The 20,232-nt window shown below is 37.2% G+C and overlaps 2 protein-coding genes across 4 annotated transcripts in view; both read right to left on the reverse strand.

Moving 5' to 3' along the window:
• LOC125075629 (FERM, ARHGEF and pleckstrin domain-containing protein 1-like) overlaps window positions 1–20,232 on the reverse strand; it is a 52,192-nt gene that overhangs the window by 5,708 nt on the left and 26,252 nt on the right. The window contains exons 11-21 of one of the 3 annotated variants that reach the window (XM_047687337.1): window positions 19,801–19,919; window positions 19,573–19,724; window positions 19,319–19,345; window positions 18,747–18,836; window positions 18,484–18,580; window positions 3,867–4,067; window positions 3,346–3,439; window positions 3,105–3,231; window positions 2,648–2,852; window positions 2,114–2,212; window positions 331–398 (exon numbers count right to left, since the gene is read on the reverse strand). In XM_047687337.1, the coding sequence (XP_047543293.1) occupies window positions 331–398; window positions 2,114–2,212; window positions 2,648–2,852; window positions 3,105–3,231; window positions 3,346–3,439; window positions 3,867–4,067; window positions 18,484–18,580; window positions 18,747–18,836; window positions 19,319–19,345; window positions 19,573–19,724; window positions 19,801–19,919 (1,279 nt within the window). Of the gene's footprint in view, window positions 1–330; window positions 399–2,113; window positions 2,213–2,647; window positions 2,853–3,104; window positions 3,232–3,345; window positions 3,440–3,866; window positions 4,068–18,483; window positions 18,581–18,746; window positions 18,837–19,318; window positions 19,346–19,572; window positions 19,725–19,800; window positions 19,920–20,232 lie in introns of those variants that run through there. The other 2 variants (XR_007120221.1, XR_007120222.1) reach the window with 2 other exon arrangements.
• Window positions 7,023–18,020, reverse strand: LOC125075624. Its single transcript, XM_047687333.1, has one exon. The coding sequence runs from the start codon at window positions 17,960–17,962 to the stop codon at window positions 7,211–7,213; it is 10,752 nt and encodes a 3,583-aa protein (XP_047543289.1). The 5' UTR covers window positions 17,963–18,020; the 3' UTR covers window positions 7,023–7,210.

The raw sequence follows: 20,232 nt of genomic DNA on the forward strand, positions 1-20,232 counted from the left end.
TAATGTTGATTTTATATCGAAAGTAGAAATTCAGCTTAAGGCGAGGGTCGAAGAGCGTATTAGCAAAAACAGAAAACAGAAGGTGAACCAAAGTAGACATGGAGAGATGGCAAGGGGAAAAGCTAAAAAACTAATCCCATTCGTTATCTCGCCCTCAAGACCAACCCAATGCTCTGATAACATAGTGCTAATGGCGGGTGCTCAATGGATACGCTTAGCATGGGACGTGAGAATTGACGCAGATGTCCAGCGGTGGATTGATGAAGTATGAAAATGAGATGTGTTTGTATGAAGTAATAAAAATAATTACTAAAACGACCGCATACTCACATCATATGTACTTGATAAATAATCGTGTAGTAAATCCGCTACTTTTTTATACTCTGGTTCTTCGTTATCTGAAACCAATTATATTAAGTTAGAGAACATATCGGTATTATTTGTTTATAGTTATTATATAGCTTAACTCGTACAAATTAAACAAATTACTTTATGATATGGTAGGCGGTTAGCCTCACGAAAGCAAATGTAATGATTTTATGATTAGAAAAATGCAATTACATGTAATCAGTTTTATTTTATTTTTTTAGAAATTAACCCCGTAATATGAACTCATTTACCCCGTAATATAAAATCAAATAAAATAAAATCAATATATTCGTTTTTCAAGTTCGTTCATTAAAGCACTTATGAATCGTCATGTTACTGCATTAAATTAAATATATCGTGTATTATACCGAGAACCGGCAAGAAACACAGTTGTTACTGTCTTCCAACATTTTAATTAAAGAGTCTGTCAATAAAGTATAACTAACTTTATATTTATCCTATTTGGTAATCAACGAATGCATGCATGCATGCTTTTTTTATTATTAATATGATCTTGTATTGTATAATATACCTTATTTATCAATGTGATTTAAATTTATTACAGGTATTTAAACGAATACCGGGCCAGAGGAAGGATGTATCGACTTTACGGGGTCGGAAACTAGGTGGTATAAGTTTAACTTTTCTCCTCGAGTCTACAATAATAGGCTATTTGACAATGCGGAAAATAAAGTCAATTATTGTAATCAGTACATATTATGAGTTTAGAAAATGGTTATTTATTAACGAAAGTTGAAAATAGTAATTAATTTATTCAAAAATCCATAAATAAAAATGCATTTTTTTAAACGAGACAAATCTCGTGACACAAAAAGCTCCTGATTGGTCGGGTTTATGATAACGTCACTTGCTTGTTAACCTCGTTTTCCTACTGTATGTGCCACAGATTACGAAAGTGGCAAGTGACGTCACCGACTCCATTGCAGCGCCATATTATCAAAGTAGCGTTTTCGCGCGCTATTTAAATATGGAATTTTTAATTTAATATTTTTCAGCAAATATGTACTAGATTTAAAAAAAAAAAAACTTTTACTGGGTACTTTAACTTCTACTAAATAATATAAAATTAATTTTAAACACCAGCCTATTGTCACTGTTTCGGTTAAAGAAGGTCAATATTCCTGTGAATATACATACCATTGTTGTAAAGGTATTGTACAGCAACTATAGGTATAGCCACTTTATCAAGAAGTTCGCGCAGTTTGAGATATAAGGGTTTTGCACTCGCGCTGAATATGATTATTCGCCTAATAGTTTCCGTATTATTAGAACGGAATATTTTCAAAATATTTTTATTTATATATTTAAACCGAATATTTGTATGTCATATACTGCTAATATACTAGTATTTCATCTATATTTACAGTTTAGGAACCCGTTTATAAAAATTTACAGAAACTTTTTAACTGTTAAATTAAATTTTCATTATTATTGATTTTACATTAATCCCTATTCTATTCAGTCATGTGATAGTCACGCATCAGATGCGGCGTCATTGCGACGTATTTGCTTTACGGTTATGGGAACTCAAGTCTTTGAATCGGCGAAAACATATCGATAAGCAACATACGTGAAACTGGAATATTTATAATAATGTTATCAACATGTAGTATGAAAGTATAACAATGATGTGATACTACAGAGTTCATCGCCTTTTATGTCATACAAAATTAGCGTAACTACATTGGCATGTTCTCTACGTAAACACCAACATGCACTTTACCGTTACACTGAATCGGTAATTCGATACAAGATACAACACGATCGAGGTAAGCGAGAAACGGTCCCGCAGGTAAAGCGAGCAATGTTTCCAGATCCATTTCTGTAAGAAATATATCAAACTTAAAAATAAGTGACACCTCCTGTCATTTATATAAAGGCTCAGTTACAAGGTCGGCAACGAGCCGCTACCTTCACGCGATAGCAAATTAAATCGTACTCATAGCGACCGACCATTGTGAGCCATTACGAAACATACTCTAACGAAAGAAAATTGCATGCACTGTCCCGATAAATTATAACCAAAAAAGATTTAAAAAACGTGTAACTACAGAATACTTACTTATTACTGAGACTTATTACTGAATCAGCTTGCAAGTTTACAATGGGCACTGACTACAGGACAAGGGTCTCTACCCAATATCCTTTAACATCAACTGCTTTAACTTATTATAATTATTCTATATGGCAAAGTATGACTTGCAATGTTTTATATACTCATTTACAAAACGTAACACTTGTATAAAGAGTCGGTTACCTTCGGCGTCGGGCGAGGCGGGCGAGGCGGGCGAGGCGGGCGAGGCGGCGGCGGGCGAGGCGGCGGACAGCGCGCGGTCGAGGCGGGCGAGCAGCGCGCCGGCCGGCAGCGCCAGCGGCTCCAGCGCCAGGCACGCGCGCGCCAGCGCCGCCGCCTCCGCGCCGCCCGACGCGCGGCCCAGCGAGCCCACGCGCTTCGACCACGTCTGCGGGGACCACACGCGCTCGTTACTACGCACCTCTTATAAACAGCTGCTCCACTACGGAACAGCGGACACGTGCTTTTGATTTATTTGGCAATATAAAAGACGCGAGTATAAAATGTTTGGCATTACTATCGAACCCGAGGTAAATTAACCGCGACTCTCGGTTAATAAGTACCTAAACGATCATACGGCCTATCACATTTTAAGAACGGCGTTTATGTATAAAAATTAAATATCATACAATTTACTTACGACGGTGACGAGTTCGAGATCACGCTTGTATGTGCGTTCGGTCATAAGCAGTTCCTTGGCGACGTAGTACGTGATGTCTCCGCGTCGCTTCGTCGTCTCGCCTGTTCCCGCTACGCCCGATGATATGCTAAAACATCCAAATTTAACGATGACTGCTCAACCTTTGCTTTGTTTCATTTTCATTGATACAATAATACTAAGTATAAATAAATGTTTTATATAAATACATTTCAATGTTTACCTATTATTGTTCCGTCTCGACAACGTGTCGCCCGCGTCGCTCTCTCCGCCGCTCAGAACATCCATATTATGAGTCGACGCCGACACTATATTAACTGCAAAGTAAATTGAAAAATGTTATGTTGTTGTTGTTGTAGAAAACAACAGTCCAAAAATATATTTTAATTAAAATTTATAACGTTATACAAATTATCAAAAGCCTTCAAAACGCCTTAAAAGCGGTTGTTTGTGTGTTTATGACGTCACAAGTTTTTCATAGTCATTTTCTCACGAGAAAGTTAATCTTGTCCTTCATAGAGGCAAATTAAACATTGTCACATGAGCTTGCGAATTGTCGGCGTGCCATCGACATTAACCAACTATTTTCGATTTATTATTATGAAAATAAAAAACGAAAAACAGTTCTGGTGTAAAGAGTAAATTCTGTTTTCATTTACTCTACGAATACGAACAAAAGAAAACAGCATTTACTCTACGAATACCCAATCCGAATACTTTTGTCAACGAGAAGGCCTAGCTCACCGTGTACGTTCCCATTGACGGTGTCGCAATCCCTGCGGTTGTCGAGGCGCTCGTGTCGCTCGTGTCGCTCGCGGTAGCCGTTGGTGTCGGCGCGCCGGTCGAGCGGCGTGGAGGCGCCGAGCGGACCCGCCGCGCTGGCCGACGGCGACACGCACAGGCTCGCCGACGACACCGTGGGGTCCTCTTCTTGGAGGCTCACATCTGTTGGCGCAGTACGCTATTAAAACTTACTGCTATATTCGTGACTGAATATCTTGCACCAAATAATATTTTAAAAGTAAAAAAAATACGGTTATAAAGAAGCTAAGAAGGATTGAGGGCACCAAATTTTATATAAAAAGCGTTTATAAATGAGGGATATGTAACTTTCAAGTATAAAAATTTTCAATATCTTTAGAAGTGTTTACATAATTTCCGTGAACAGAAAAATATCCCAAATTTATATAAAATGTTCATACATTGAACGGCAACGCAATGAGTAATGTGTGAAACGGTATTATTATTGATTAACAAATAAATTTTGTAAACCTGTGAAAAAAATAATGTAAAAACAAAAACACATTCAAAATATAAAAATACAAAATAATACAACTATCTGCAATTCTAATCGTAAAAAAAAGAAACAAAAAAATAATAACATGCCAACATCTGAACACACTTACACGTATTTCCGGCTGCGTTAGAATCATTAAGGGGCGAACATAAAATACAGAAAAATTAATCCATAAAATCGAAATTGAAAACATCGATATTCGTTCATTTTATTTATTTATTGTATTACCGATCCCCAGCCCGGGGGCCAACGTATTGCGGGGACCCAGTAAACTTACAATTACATATAAATTCAAAAAGGAAGTAACATTCGAAACTCTCAAAACAATCACAATAATAAAATCATATAATATTAATGAAATAACATTACAGTCTATTCTGATTGTACAATCTCAATCGAAAATTCGAAATACTTATTAACTACTATTTTGTTTTTTTTTTTTATGCCAATTATTATTGCACTAACTAAGGAGGTCTAATAACCTCTTAATATAGTATTTAACTAAAGTCCCGTGCGCTTAATGTCACGTGCACTTTTAATTGAACAAAGTTATTAATTTGTGATCATTGAAACATATCTTCGTTTACTTTTAACGAATTGTAAACAAACTAAGACTGATTAAATATTGCTATAATTATACAATAATAGAATTCTGTGCCTTAGAAGCATTAGAACAAGTCTGATTATTTCCTAATTTTACAAGGAAAATAGCTCTTATAGAACAAATGTAGTCATTTAAATGTTTAGGATTACACTCGAACGTTTAAAGTAAGATCGATTTATTAATATATTATTTTATTGCATTTAGTTTTTGTTAAGTGCCCAGATATTTGCTAATTCCTAAATTGGGTTTACATAGCAAAAAAAGAAATAAGGCAACCATTAAAAGCAGCACTTGTTATGCTTCTTACGCTCAGAATAACACTCATCTTAGTGTGTTTATTATTGAACAAAAAATGCATCTATTTCTTTATCTTATCAACAAAATTATAACGAATACAGACATAACATTATTCACGTTATTTACGCTGCATTTTAATAAATAAAAACTTTCCAACAACATATTATTTCTATATAGACTTGAATGCGACTATTACTAAATGGACTTAATGCTAATCCAGTTATTGCAAAACATGACTGGTCAGAAATTCGGTAAGGAGACTGTATAGATTTACTGAGATAGAATGCTTGAAGTTTACCAACAAACGTCATTAACGCCACGCATCCATCCATTGATCCATTTGTACCGAATTAACAACCATGCATGTATATGTTAAATACATGAATACGGAAATGTTTTTATTTTAGAATTTTTACGAAGATGGATATATTAAACATAGTATTCTGAAGACGTATAGTGAAACGATTTAAACATTCAATTATAATGATTGATCAGTCGTTGATTTCAATTTTATTCAACACTTAAACAATAAAATTTAACAATAAAACAGTTCATAAATTTTCAACAAATTATTACCAATGACGTTGTGTATAAATACATACATGATCTCGATGACGTACATATGGCATTTGCGTTTAATTTCTATCTAGCTAAAAGCATAAGTGACGTTGAAAATTTATATTATTGAGAAAACGTAACAGCAATATTTATTAACTATCAAACTTATAATAATATATTAAAATTAAATATGGAATACATTTTATTTATTCGTTTAGTTTTAATATTTCTAATGGTAATGAAGTGTGTTGTTTTTATATTAATGAGAATCTAATACAGACATCACTACACTCGAACCTATCCATGCTTTGTATTTCGATGCTTAATAATTTAGAACTATTTTCATTCACATACTAAGACGAAATGGGATCGATAGTTTTGACAATAACATACCTTACTCGTACTGTTTACATTTCATTGGTTAAAAATTCGAATAAAAATCATTTTAATAAAGTGTGGATAAAATTGAGCAGATTTGGCACGATTATCGATTGCAAGTCTTATTGTATATGAAGTGATAATAATAAAATTAATTGTCTCTTGAGACGAATTAGTTGAGCAATCATATTTATAAATTAAAATTAAGATCTTGGATCTCAACACAAAAATATAATCACAGCCTTCACACATAATATAATATTGAGAATGATTCTGGTTACGAAGTTGTGACTACTATTATTCAATTTAAACCAAGGCGCATTTGGACTAAAAAGTTTAAACATTCAAATAAAAAGTTTTATTTGTCATTAGGTAATACATTTTCAGTCCAAGGAAAATAGACTTAAGTATATAATCATAGTAATAGCTTGGAACGAAAAGTGAGCCTCGTTTGTATTGAATTATACAATTTTGGTATACAATTAAATTTTACATGTATTAATATAAGTTAAACAATGATTCAACCTCATTTAGAAACCGAATAAAATGACAAAATGAACCCACCATTTTTAAATATCACTTTTATATAATAAACTAATCGATCAAAATAAGATATACCGTCGACCAATACACATTTAACTACGCCTAATTACTTAATAAGCTAAGGTAAGGTTTAATATCGTTTTAAAATTACACGATAATTAATAATAATAATAGTCACGCTATCCGGTTGGCACTATATATTTTTTCTAGTTATTAAAAGTGAGAATGTAAATATTTAATTTAATAGGAATCGTAATATTCAATACGATTATAACAATTCATTGCGAATTAGAATTAAGATTTCGAAACGCTAATTAAATCAAACACGCTCGCATACCGAATAATTAACAATCATCCAACAACGGGGGAGTCTACGGTGACTTGGTCTAGTGCGATCATTTAGAAATTTAGCTATTCGTTCTCGTCATCAGAGCATAAGGGAGGGGGGAGAGTGGATACATCAAACTTTTGCTCTGGGCTATCACTCGAAGCTTGGGAATCCACATAGTGACTAGAATAAAAACGTTCAACATTGTTTAAGCTGAAACGCTGATCGAGATCTCTAGAGAAGCGTTCTTCGTTACCATCCCTTCGCTCAGTGTTGTGTTCATATTGAGGATAAAACTCTTGAGTTTGGAACATATCGACATCCTCATAGTGTTCGGGATAGGGGCTGCCTCTGTACTCTTCGTATTCATCCTTATCTTGAGGCAATTCTGTATCGGAATAAGCAACTGATTCTCCGCGTTCAAATAAGTAACTTCCTGATTTACTTATTTTAGGAGCTCTTTTAATAGTATCGATAGGATAGGCGTAATCATCAGAATCTTCTTTGTCACTCGGTTCATCATAAAACATTGACCTCGACTGGTGTTGACCTGATGATTCACCTAGACTTTTATCGTCAGATTGGCGATATCCTGTAGATTTCATCCTCTTAAGTGATGATTGGCGGCTACTTTTGTTTGAATAAGAAGTTCTTGGTGGACTACCTTCTGGTACAAAAGGTGGTTCTTGAGAATCAAGATATGGATGGCGCAAACGACCCAATCTATCAAATCTGGGAAAACCCATTTCATCTTCTTCAACGGAAGACCCAAAACCTTGGAATTGAACTGGATTTATATTAACAGGAAATTTTTGATTTTCATATGATGCGCTTTTGTATTTCGCATAGTTGACTAGTTCATCATCTTCGGAATAGCTAGTAGGTTCATTTTTAGAATCAGCTTTCGACATTTCAGATGAACCCGATTCTATTTCAGGGATGTAACTATCAGAACATTCTGAGCTTTCCATGCGTCGAAGTGAATCATCTACTGATAAATATTTAGTTCCTTTGAACTTGTTACTTTCCGACGAACATTGACTTTTGGTCGAATCTTCTTCGAGTACATCCTGTATTTTTTCTTGCTTTTTGCGTGTATTTGTTACTTGTTTCTTACGTCGAAAAGTTCTCATTCTTTCACGAGGATCTCTGATAACATCTAAAGAGCTATCAGTATCATTACCACTTGGCGGACTTTTTAACGAAATATTCCTAACTAGTAATGATTTCTTCACCGGCGTCTTTTGAGGTTGAATAGGTGGAGACTCGGAACTTAGACTGCTTGAGTAATATGGAGAACATCTTGACAGAGGGGTTTTACCCGATCTTTCAGCAGATCTTTTTTCTTGTAATTCTCTATGAACTGAAGGTACTTCAGGAACCGTTATAACCGGTAAATCCGATGATGATAAGTAATGCTCATGGAAAGACCAACTCTTAGGTTTACTGCGATATTGTTGAGAAATTTTGTACTCTTTTATTTGATTTTTTGAAAGAGTTTTATCATCATAACTGGCGTGTTTTGATAATGGTTTGTAGTCAGATCTTATAAATTGACAACTCGATTCTTCTCGAATAATACTTGAGAACTCTTGACTTTGGTATCGCTCGCTATGTTTTTCTTCTTGACTGTAAAGTTGGGATGGTATGTCAATATCTATTTCGGGTTGGGGTCCAAAATAGTAAGGCTTGTAACCACTGTCTTCACTCTGACAGCGCATTGTAGTGGTTCTAACATGTTTATGTGTTTCTTCCTCGTAACTAAAGCTTTTTGGGGGCGCTTTGACATATCGTTCTTTTGTCAAATCTTCAGAAGCAGGAAAACCTCTTAAACGTTGATCAAATCGGAGTACACCATTAGTATGTTTTTGTAGACTACTCAAAGAACTGGAACTTGACTTGTCTGATTTATCACTGTAACTAATTGACGAGGATTTATCGTTTTTACCTGTATAAGATGCAGTTAATCTAAGTACGGGTTCCTTAGAATCGTTATCATTAGTTGGAGTTAATTTTTCGCTAGGTATATTTTCTATATCACATTTCTCTTTAATTGATGAAGCTTCTTTTACGATCGTGTTATCTGATTTTGTATCTAAATCTTGTTGATCTTCACGGGCCGTAGCTACAAGTGTATGACTGGTACTTGCAGACCATTCAGATATAGATTGAGCTAAAGTAAGGGTACTATCACTTTTTGTACCTGAACTACTGTCTACTTTTCTTGACACTGTCGTTTCCGAACTGCACAATTTATCGTATTTTATGTTTTCTGAACTTTTATCTAGACTGCTACTTTTAGAACTTGCTTCGGCTTGTGAACCCATTTTTGGTAATTGTTCTGACTTTTTACTTGAGTGGGATGTAGAATATTTTTTTATTGCAGTTTTATCAGATTTGTCACTTTTTGGAATAGATACCGCCGATATACTTTCGGATGCTGAAAGATTCGCATATTGCCTGACTGTATTTGTACCCGTCGACCATTCAGAAATACTTAAACAAATCGATGTGTCTTCTGAATGTGAGCTATGAGTGCATTTTTTCTGGGGTAAGCCAATTTTAACAGTGCCATCTAAGTCCGTACCAAAAGAACTTGTTTCTTCTTCGGAATGACTGCTATGACTACATCTCTTACATGTACTCGAACTGCCAACACTAAGTTTAGTAACAGCTCTAATTGTATCTTCAACATTCGTTTGTGAAAGTAAGTCATCCATGGATGTATCTGAATTATTGGAGCCGAAAGAGAACTTTTGTGCACTAACCTGTGAGAAACCTTTATCAAAATCAGGTGAAAGTGATTTATTGTCGCCACCGAAGACATCATCAGTATAAAGATGTTCATCATCATATATAGGACTATGATTAGTAGGCGATTTTTGAGGTTGACTTATTATAACTTTGTCTTCCAAATTATTTTTTACACTAAAGGATTTACTTTCAGCTCTTGAACAACATGTCCCCATATCTCCCATTAAACACGTAGCTTTGCTTATGGTTCCACTTAAACAAGATTTGTCATAATTAGGCACTACGCCTTTATTGAGACATGTAAATTCATCGTGATTATCTAAAGGTTCTACCATATAACCTGATTTATCGTAAGGTATAACTTTAGGATGTTTTTGATCAATACCTACATTTTGTTCAGTTGATTTTTCTGACTTTGATTCTTGTATATCCCTTTCCAAATCATCGTCATTATTTAGAGTGTCACTATCGTCATCTGATCCTACTTGCCCTTTAGAACTCTCAGACTGAATTGTTACTTTCATGGCTTGTTCTGGCTCATTACTCATATAGTAAATATGAACTTTCTCAACAATTGGTGTTTCTAGGGTTCCCGATGTAAAAGAATTAACATCATCGTTATCACTAGATTTTTGTCTAGCTATTTCTGAAAACGTACATTTAGAGACAGCTTGGGGAGGTAATTCCGGCAATGGCCAGTCTTCAGAGTCTTGGCTTTCGCTAGCTGAAGATTGTTTAAGCGGTGCTAAATTTTTTCCATTATTCGATTTCTTACGACGATCTTCATACTTTTTTAAATCAGTTATTTCATCATTTTTCTTGTTATTCATTTTTTCTAGTTCTTTTTTGGATTCCGAGTACATTTCACTTATTTTAGTTTGATCTATAGGAATATCAGGCATCTCAGCAGATGTCCTACGATCTGTATCAGATATATAGGCAACGTTAGCGTTGCTCGGTGGGTCTGAACTTAAGCTAGCTTGATGATCACTTGAATTTAATGATTCCTCGTTAATACTTTCGGATCGCGAACAAGCTTTTGTGGAATCTTCGTCAGCACTAGTTTTCTCAGATGTAGTACTACGTTCTGATATTCGTGACAAAGTACGGCCAAAGTTTTGACCATAACCAATAACAACATCGGAAGTTGTAGAAGAGGTTGCTGGGTACAGAAAATTAACAGGAAAATCATTTAAATCATCTGTAAAATCAGCTTCCGTGGAATCTTTCGATGTATTAGTTGAAAGAGGTGGATTTTTAGAAAAGGTATGAAAGTCGTCAAGTAAACGTTGATTGTTATATTCAAATGCATCTTTATTCATTGTCAAACTTTCATAGCCTTCGTGATCTTGAGGGATCCAAGCCTCTTCAATACTAGTACTATTTTCACTACCAGAAGCACCAAAGAAAGGTCGCCAAGTAGGTTTTAGTTCTTCGCCACGTCGATATGCTTCACCCAAAGATCCAGACGTAGATTCAGTCGTTTCAAAAGATCCTCTTGATTCAACACTAAGAGATCCCCTGGAATCCATACTTGATTTTGAAGAACTCTTTTGCTCATCGAGTCGTCCTTTTCTTCTAGAAGATGAATCATCTACACTCAGAGATCCTTTCGAAGGTGTCGTTGTAGTAGTAGTATCCATACTTGATTTCGATGAGCTTTTTTGGTCAACGTCTTTTAAAGCCCTCTTTTTCATAAGCTCTCTTTCAAATGATGATGTTATAACGTTACCATCATCATCAAAATCAACTGTCATATTTTGATCCTCTTGTGATATTGTAATGGCAATTTTAGTCTTTTTGACAGTTTTTTCCAACTCTTTTTTAATATCAGAAGCTTTTGAACCGGCTGATTGACTTGATTCAGATTCTTCTACAACACATTTTCCTATTTTATCCAAAGCATTCTTTCTCTGATTGGGCCTAGAAAGCTGTTCAACCGTTTTATCAATACTTTCAGAGCTGGACTCCGAATCAGTAGGAGCCTTTTGAGAATCCACCTGACCTTGTTTTTCTAAAGTTGGTGTTGGCGATTTTCTTGTACTGAACTTTGATGGACTTCTTGGACTTTCAATACGGCCGATTTCAGGCACGGGTGATGGAGACTTAGAATTTGATTTTGAATGTTCACTTGACAGAGTATGCTGAGATAACAAATGTTCTTCACCATATTCCATTGCTTGTTTTAGCTCCTCCAGACACTCTCTATCTTTTTTATTAAGTTTTTCTATATCTTGTGATATACCTAAAGGCCTCGCAATTGAACAACTTACACTCGATTCATCATCAATTGAACTTCCTTTAATATTAGCACTTGAAGGACTCACATCTTTTTCTATGCTTGTCCAGGATGTTGACTCTGAACTTCGTGAACGTTCTGCACTTAGTTTGAGCAGTTCTCCGCGTCTAGATTTAGCTGATAGCTGATTAGCTGATGCTTTTTGTTCATTTTTCTGATCTGAAGGCGATATGTCATTAACACTACCAGAGCTTCCGGTATAATCTCCTGATTCCGATTTATGTCCCGACTTAGAAATACCAGAATCAATAAATGGTATATTTTCAATAGTTGGACTATTCTCTTGAGGCGGAGTAACAATAATTTTGTTTTTATTTTTGAACTTTAAAGCTAAATCTGTAGACTTCGGAAAATCTTGAATTTTATCTTCACTTTCTGCATCGTTTTCTATAAATAATTGAGACATTGATTCATTCTTCAGAAATTCAACTAAACTTGCCGATGATTCTTCAAATGTACTCTGTGCTTCTAAGGCTTTTATGCTCTTACTTGTGTCTGAATGAGGTAGCTCTGTATCAGCCGTGAATTCGTCATAATCCGCAGTGATTCCTGAACCAGTATCATCACTTTTTTGGAGATGCAACTTCGTTATTTTCTCTCTCTTAGATACTTGATCTTGATCTGATGAGCTATCAGCATCAATGTAAGGAAGTGAAATACCCAACATATTACTCTCATCAGACATTTTTAATTCACTAACTTCAGTAATAGATTCCTCTTCACTAGTTACACGTGTGATTTCTGTTTTTTTACTTTCAATTCGTATTTGCATATCTTGACTGTTTTTACTTTCATACAGTTCTGATTGTTTTTGTTTATTATATATTTCTATTTTCCTGCGTTCCATTATTACAGTTTGAGTATCATTTTCGATAACAGTATGTTGTGAACTAGTTATCCATTCAATAGAAGAATCATCTTCAGTCTTTTCTTTATAACTGTGCGTAGGAGAAGTTTCTTTTGTATCATCTTGAGAAATAGTATCAATTTCTTCTTTGACTGTTGGGTGAACATCAACTGTAACAACTTCCTGTTTGAAATGTTTATCAGTCATGGGTTCATGCATTGATGCTGGGGTAACATAATTTCTATCCAAACTTTTAGATTTGACTTTTGCTTCAAAGTGTGGATCAACCTTTCTCTCAAGACTTTTTGATTTTATGCTTGGATGAACTTTCTGATAAACTACTTTTCCTTCGATTTGTTGTTTAATCTCTTGTTTTTTCGATAGTGTTTTTGGTGATTTTTGTAGACTTGCCAAATCATCAAACTTATCTTCTAATGATTGGCTTGTTTTGTCTTCCATGCTTTTATTAATTTTGCTATTTGTCTTTGTCGTCTTTTGATCTTCGAAGCTTCTACTGATCTTTCCAGCTAGTTTATTATCTAGCTTTTTTGGTGATTTAGCAATAAATACATGATCCTCTGCTTTGCTATTTATTTTAGTTTCGATAATAATTTTATCGCCCTCTGTTTTGACCAAAATTTTATCTTCTGGGGCTGGGAAAGGTGGTATTGTGTCTTTTACTGGACTAATTAAAGTTTTAGTTTGTTTTAAAGCTGCTTCAAATAACATCTGCTGTTTTTCTTTACGCTTTGCAATTTCAGTGTCGCTATCCTCTTGAGACTTGGTGCGTTCTTTACTACCTCCACGTTTAACTTCCATTTTCTCTAGAGATTTAGATTTTTCTTTTGCAACTCTTTTTGCAGTTTGATCTAACTCTTGACTATGGGCTCTAGCGATATCCAAGGGTGGAACTGTTAAGAAGTCGGGCCTTTCCTTAAGCGAAGACGGCAACGATTTTTGTGTCTGAAGAGCTTTAACTTTAGTCGCATTTGTATCTAAAGACCCTGCCTTATTTAATTTATTATTAGTTTTTTGTTTATCATCAGGCTTTGGTTTAAGGGTCAATTTCTTTTTCTCTTTGCGTTTTATTCTTTCAATATCAGGTACTATTTGATCCTCGCTCAGATCTGATAATTTCCGTATACTTCCTCTTGGCGAATTTAAAGAAGATGTCGGTGATCTTGAAGGTGATTTAGATAATGGAGATCGTGATATAGGTGACCGAGCAATCGGTGACCTCGATGGTGATTTAGCTTTCGATAATATTTTGCTTAAATCATATTGCCGTTTAAACGAACGAGGCCTTCGCTGTTCAACTAGTTCTTCTAACAATTTCATTTCTTCATTATCAATTAAAGCTGGCTTGGATGGTAAGGCTTCTGCTGTATTTTCTTCTTCTTCATCAATTTTATCAATTATCTCTTTTTTAACAGCAGTAGTTTTAGCCATCTTATCTTCTAATAGCGATTTCTCTTCTAATATATCCCCCTCTTCATTAATATCTTCCACAGTATCATCTTTTGAAGAAAATGCATTCATCGGTGGTAATCTATGTAGTTGTATAACAGGTGTGTCTAAACTTTTAGCTCTACGGCTCGATGTTGGCGATTCTTGTGTAGCTTTTTGTCGTTGTAATGAAAATACAGATCCTTCTGAAAGGTTTAATCGAGCGTGAGCAAAGAGTATAGGAGTGCCACCTGTTTTACGAAGCATTGGTGAAATTAATTCATCACGTAAGCTTTTTTTTATATCAAGTTTTATTGAATCTTTTTTCTCGATTTGCAACGATTCACTTTTTTCTTCTGATTGAGTACGAGGTCCAGTCACTTTTTGAATTTCCATATCAACTAATAATTCATCATCTGATTTCAAAAATTCAGTACTTTCGAGGATAGGAGACGGAATATTTTCATTGTATTCCCAAGTAGAACTTTCCTTGCTGACTTGTTTTATTTCTGGTGGTTTAGTAACGATGTCGTCTTCAGAGCTCGGAATAGAAATTGACCGCTCAGAAATTCGCCTTAACTCAGTAGCAGTCCCACTCACACTATCGAGTACTTGTGGATTGTATTTTGCCTCCAGTTCAGCTAATTTACGACATTGCGGCGGTGATCCTTCGATTTCTGTTGAACTCATTGTTTGACCTCTGTGCCAAGCCCCAGAAGTAATTTTATCATACTCGAGTTGTAGTATTGGTTCTAAGTCTTTACGTGATTGTGGTGGAGAAAATTCTAACTTGGGCGCTGCTTCCGTGGTACCAAACACATCATCTGAATCAACACTTTCATCGTCTGATGAAAAAGATGTGATTCTTATTTTATTATTACTTTTGCATTTAACCTTTCCACCAACACCTTTTTTACCAGTTCCACGGGCTTTAGGCATTCTTTTGGTGGGCAACTTTTCCGATTTTGACTTAATATCTGCCCGTAGTTTTTCAGCAGCAGTGAGGGGCTTTGGATCTTTACAAATAGGTGGTTGTTGAACATTACGACCGTTTATAGCAAATTTGATGTCGTGTGGGTATTGAGGCTCTTGTCTCATACTGTCTGTTTTGGAGCTTGTAGCCGAATCACTTTCTATCTGACTCAATTTTGAGTTTAACGTTTCAAGCAAAGCCGAATCTAATGTTTTTGATATATCTCTTTTCGGACTCGGTAAATGTTGTAACTGCCCACTTTTATCTACTTCTAAGGTAATAGGATCAACTTTCGACAAATCTATATTTTGAGTAAACAAAAAATCACGATTTTCAACTTCCAAAAATTTAGAGACATGGTCTGTTTGAATACTATTTCTTGGTGATTTTGGTGACTTAGGCGATTTCGGCGACTTGGGTGATTTAGGCGACTTCGGAGATTTTGGTGATTTCGGTGATTTAGGAGATTTGGGTGAGCGAGGAGATTTTGGATGATCATGATATTTGCATCTAGGATGTGCATTTACAATATGGCGACCATTTTGCGGTGGCAAAGTTATAATGTCGGGCGGTACCCTTTTATCATCAAGGGGAGAGGGAGCAGTACCATTCATCACGTGTCTTTTATGTAAAACGTACGGAATATCATAACTATCATCAGCTATTTTTTTATTATCATTAAAACCCGCTTTGAAGGCATCGAATTCTTTAAAGTAATTTTGCGGCAAATCAAATAATGGTCGGACAATTTCGGAATGTCTAGCAGGTAATTCAAAATGCGATCGCTTAGTAGCTATTGGCGGAGCGCTTGGTATTTGTCGAAAGATGTAATCTTCATCGCTTGATTCTGCAGGAGTTAAATCTATAGATTTTTGATGCATAAGCACATGTCTTCTTGAATTCACACTACTAAATCGTGGTCTATTGGCTAAGCTATTAGGATCGCTCTTTGTTCTTTCTACTGTAGGATGAATATATGGAACAGCTGTGTCTGCAAGACGACTGCTAGAACTTGTATCTAAAATTAGCTTAGGATTATATTCATCAAAGTGAGTCTTGGCCATTAGTTCCTCTTTTAAGTTTTCTTTTCGTACAATATGTGTATGAACTTTGCCACGCATAGATTTGTCAAATTCAGATTGCAGAATTGACGAAGTACCTGACTGTATTGCAGCTGCTTTAGCTCTATTTTTAGCGTACTCTATACTATCCATTGCCGGCAAAACACGCACATTAACGTCAGATTCATTTGATGATTCTTTAACCAAATGAGAGGGCTGATTTTCTTTACTTATAGATCTAGTCAGAGATTCAATTTTATCTTTATCAAAACTAAATACCGTTTCCGATGAACGACGTCTTTGGTAATTTTGTATTTTAGTGGATCTATTATTATCAATTTCTGTTTCCAGACCGGCAATTTTCTCAGGCCATATATGAGTTGTGCGTGGGTGCATATCTTCTTCTTCGGTTGAAAATTCATCACTTTTTTTGATTGGACTTGAATCTGAATATTGTCCATATTGATCTAGTTCTACATTTTGTAAACTAGTAGAATGCATATGAGTAATTTCTTTATGCTTATTATTGCTCGGAAATGTGGAGTATGGTGTTGGAATATGATAGTAATTGGGTGAAGTAACCAAGTTTGCTATAAGATCTTCATGAGATTTATCGAATAGTGTTTTTTCTCGATATTCCGGTTTCTCCATGCCAACAAACGTTGATTGTGTATCATAAAAATCTTTACCAGAATCGGGACTAGAAGAAGGTGAAATAGGTTCAAAAGGATCAATATATGCATTTTGTATACTTGTGACACTGCGACGCCTAATACTTAAATCGTCGGGCTCATAGAGATTCTTTTTACAGTCATAATAATCGGACTTGGAATCTTGACTTGAAGTTCTCGAACCAGACCTATCAGAACTTTTGCTTTTAAGAGTCTCTCGCGATTTTTTACTATCCGTATGATATACACTATCACGTGACTTTTTACTAGACTCGGCGCTACTTTTGGATAGTTTCGAGTCGTAAATATCACTTTTTGATTCTTGACTAGACGTACGAGAACCTAAAGCGCGTTTAATTTCCTTATAGAAGTTCCCGTCGGATCGAACCGAGAGCTTCTCTCGAGGAAGTATTCTCGGATCGTCAACGAGGAACGGATCAAGCGGTAAATCGTTATCACTTTTATACTTGATCCCCGAATTGTTTAGATCTACATCCCCGTCCTCGGTCTCGGACAGGTGGGAGAGCGACTGATCGTCGTCCGAGGGCAAGTCGTTGCCGGAGTCGAGCGAACAAGAGCGAGTGCGCGTGACCGCCGAGCGCGACAGCGAACGCACGCGCGCGTATCGTCGTCGCTCCGAGCACTCGTCGTCCGATCGCTCGATAACCTCGTAGCTGTCGTGCGAGATGTCATCCTGTGAGCCGCTACGAGCGAAAGTCGGCAGGTCGAGCCGCGGCTCACTGATCGCGCCCGGGAAGCTGGACGAGTAAGCGCGGCCTATCATCTCCCTCTGCGAGTCGATCGAGCCTCCCCCGGCGAGAACGAAAGCGAGCGTGCGTGCGTCGTCGTAGCGCGTGATGGGCGAGTCGATACGACGCGCGAGCGGCGGGCGGTAGGCGTCGAGGTCGGCGAGCATGCTGCGCGTGTCGGGCACGCGACGCCGGGCGCGGCCCGCCTCGTCGAAGCTGTAGTCGCGCAGGTTGCGGCAGCTGGCGCTGCGACGCCAGAGCGTGCGTCGCGGCGGAGGCTCGGCCAGCTCGTCCTGCTCGTCCAGCACCAGCGAGGCGGCCGAGCGCGACGAGCGCGTGGACGGGCACGCCGAGTAGATGTTGCTCTGCGACAGCTCGTACTCGAGCCGCTCCGAGGACTTGTTGAAGCTGGAGGACTGCTTAGCGAGCACGAAGTCCGGGTAGACGCTAGGGGGCGGGGAGTCTGCGGCGTGGCGCGTGACAGTGTGTGTGTGGGTGTGGGTGTGTGTGCGAGTGGCCGTGTGTGTGTGTGTGTGGGTGAGCGTGGCGCTCTGACCTGGCGTGTGCGGGCGCGGCCCACGAGGCGGCGGAGTGGGAGCGCGCGCGCGCCCACTGTCCTCCGCATCCGTTATCCACGTACTCTCCGGAGATGTCTACACGTAATACGATAAATTATTTATTTTATATGAATATGTTACTATTTTTAAACGGTTAAAAGTTTTACGAGGAATGTAACTTACAAAAATTATATCTTTTAATGAAAAATATATTAAAAAATCGAATTGTAAATTAATAGTAACAAATGTTAAAATAACTTACCAACGGTGTCGTCATCTGATGAGGCGGAAGCGAATCCTCCATAGGATGATGATTGACCTCGGCATGGGTCACTACTTCTGGACCCGCTTGCTATAATACAAAGCCATATAACATAAATATTACATAGGAACAACAAACATATACGAAGATAAATGTGAGGTGCTATAAAAATGCGTGTGCATTATGGTGTAACATAACATTTTAATATAAGAGCAGATATTAAAAACTTTTAAATAAAATTCAAATGAGCATTTAAAATGTTTAATATCCGGCATTATATCATTTAATAAATAATATAAAAGCAAAATAAATCAAATTGGATATAAAAAATACATTGGTTGTTACTTAATCGATATGTTTAAATAATGTTATTGCAAAACGTATATCTTGATATGATATTTTATTCAATTAATTATTATATGTTGTACAATAATTAGTTTCCGATGAAAACAATCAAAACAGACACCACAAACACTAAGCGACAAGAGGTTAAGTATTGAATGTTGTGTGATGTTAAGGTTTTAACAAAGATATGATTGACACACATAATCTATTTTGAATAAAACCCTTACTATTTGATTGCAGTACAGTTTTGATAGCTGGAAAAGAAAATAATATTTTTCTATGTGGAAAATAATACTAATAATCTATATACTAGAAAAAAGCAGAATGTTTAATGAATTGTGTAAATTACGTTTTATTCAAATCTGTAAACAACTAAAATACTTCCTTAATGACACATGATTGTCATTAACAATTATCTAAGCCACCTCTCTATACTAATGTATAACAACTAAGATGAACTCAAAGCGGAGACTAGACGCACCTTGTCCCTCGTGGAGGCGAAGGCGGTAGCTGGTGGGGGTGGGCGAGCGGTTGCGCGGCGCGCCGCCGCACGCGCCTCCTCCGCCGAGTAGCCCTTCATCATCAGAGAGGCCTCCAGGTAGTGAGGTTGCTTGTCCCACTCCAGGGAAATCGCTAAATCAAACGACGACAATGATTAGCGATCGGGCCCGGTGCTCGCGGTACGCACTACGAACAGTATCGAGTCTACCGTCGGAGCCGGGCGGCAGCGGCAGCAGCGGGTGCGCGGACACGCTGGCGTTGAGCGCGGGCGCGGACACGTTGCCGCGCGACGAGCCCGCCGAGCGCGACGTGCGGAACGAGCCCGACCTGCGACATCGGACAGAGGATGGTCACCACACCAGCTTTTGGTTCCGCGAGCGCCAGTCCCGCCGGCGACGGGACGCCTGCTGGCTGCCCTACTCGGCCCGCGACGTGTTCGCTTCGGACGTTGGAACCACGGTCGTAATGAACGGGGACGGGCGATACGGAATGAGTCGACGACGGACATTGGACAGTGCGAATGTTGTAATTTGTGGCACATGAAGATAGAAAATCTAATAAAAACATCAATGAAAAATCTACTGATATTAGAACCATGTATGAAATAAAACGGGTAGGGATACGACAAAAATGTGCACAG

The sequence above is a fragment of the Vanessa atalanta genome, chromosome 2 (genome assembly GCF_905147765.1).
Source record: "Vanessa atalanta chromosome 2, ilVanAtal1.2, whole genome shotgun sequence".
In the NCBI taxonomy this organism is placed as follows: Eukaryota; Metazoa; Arthropoda; class Insecta; order Lepidoptera; family Nymphalidae; genus Vanessa; species Vanessa atalanta.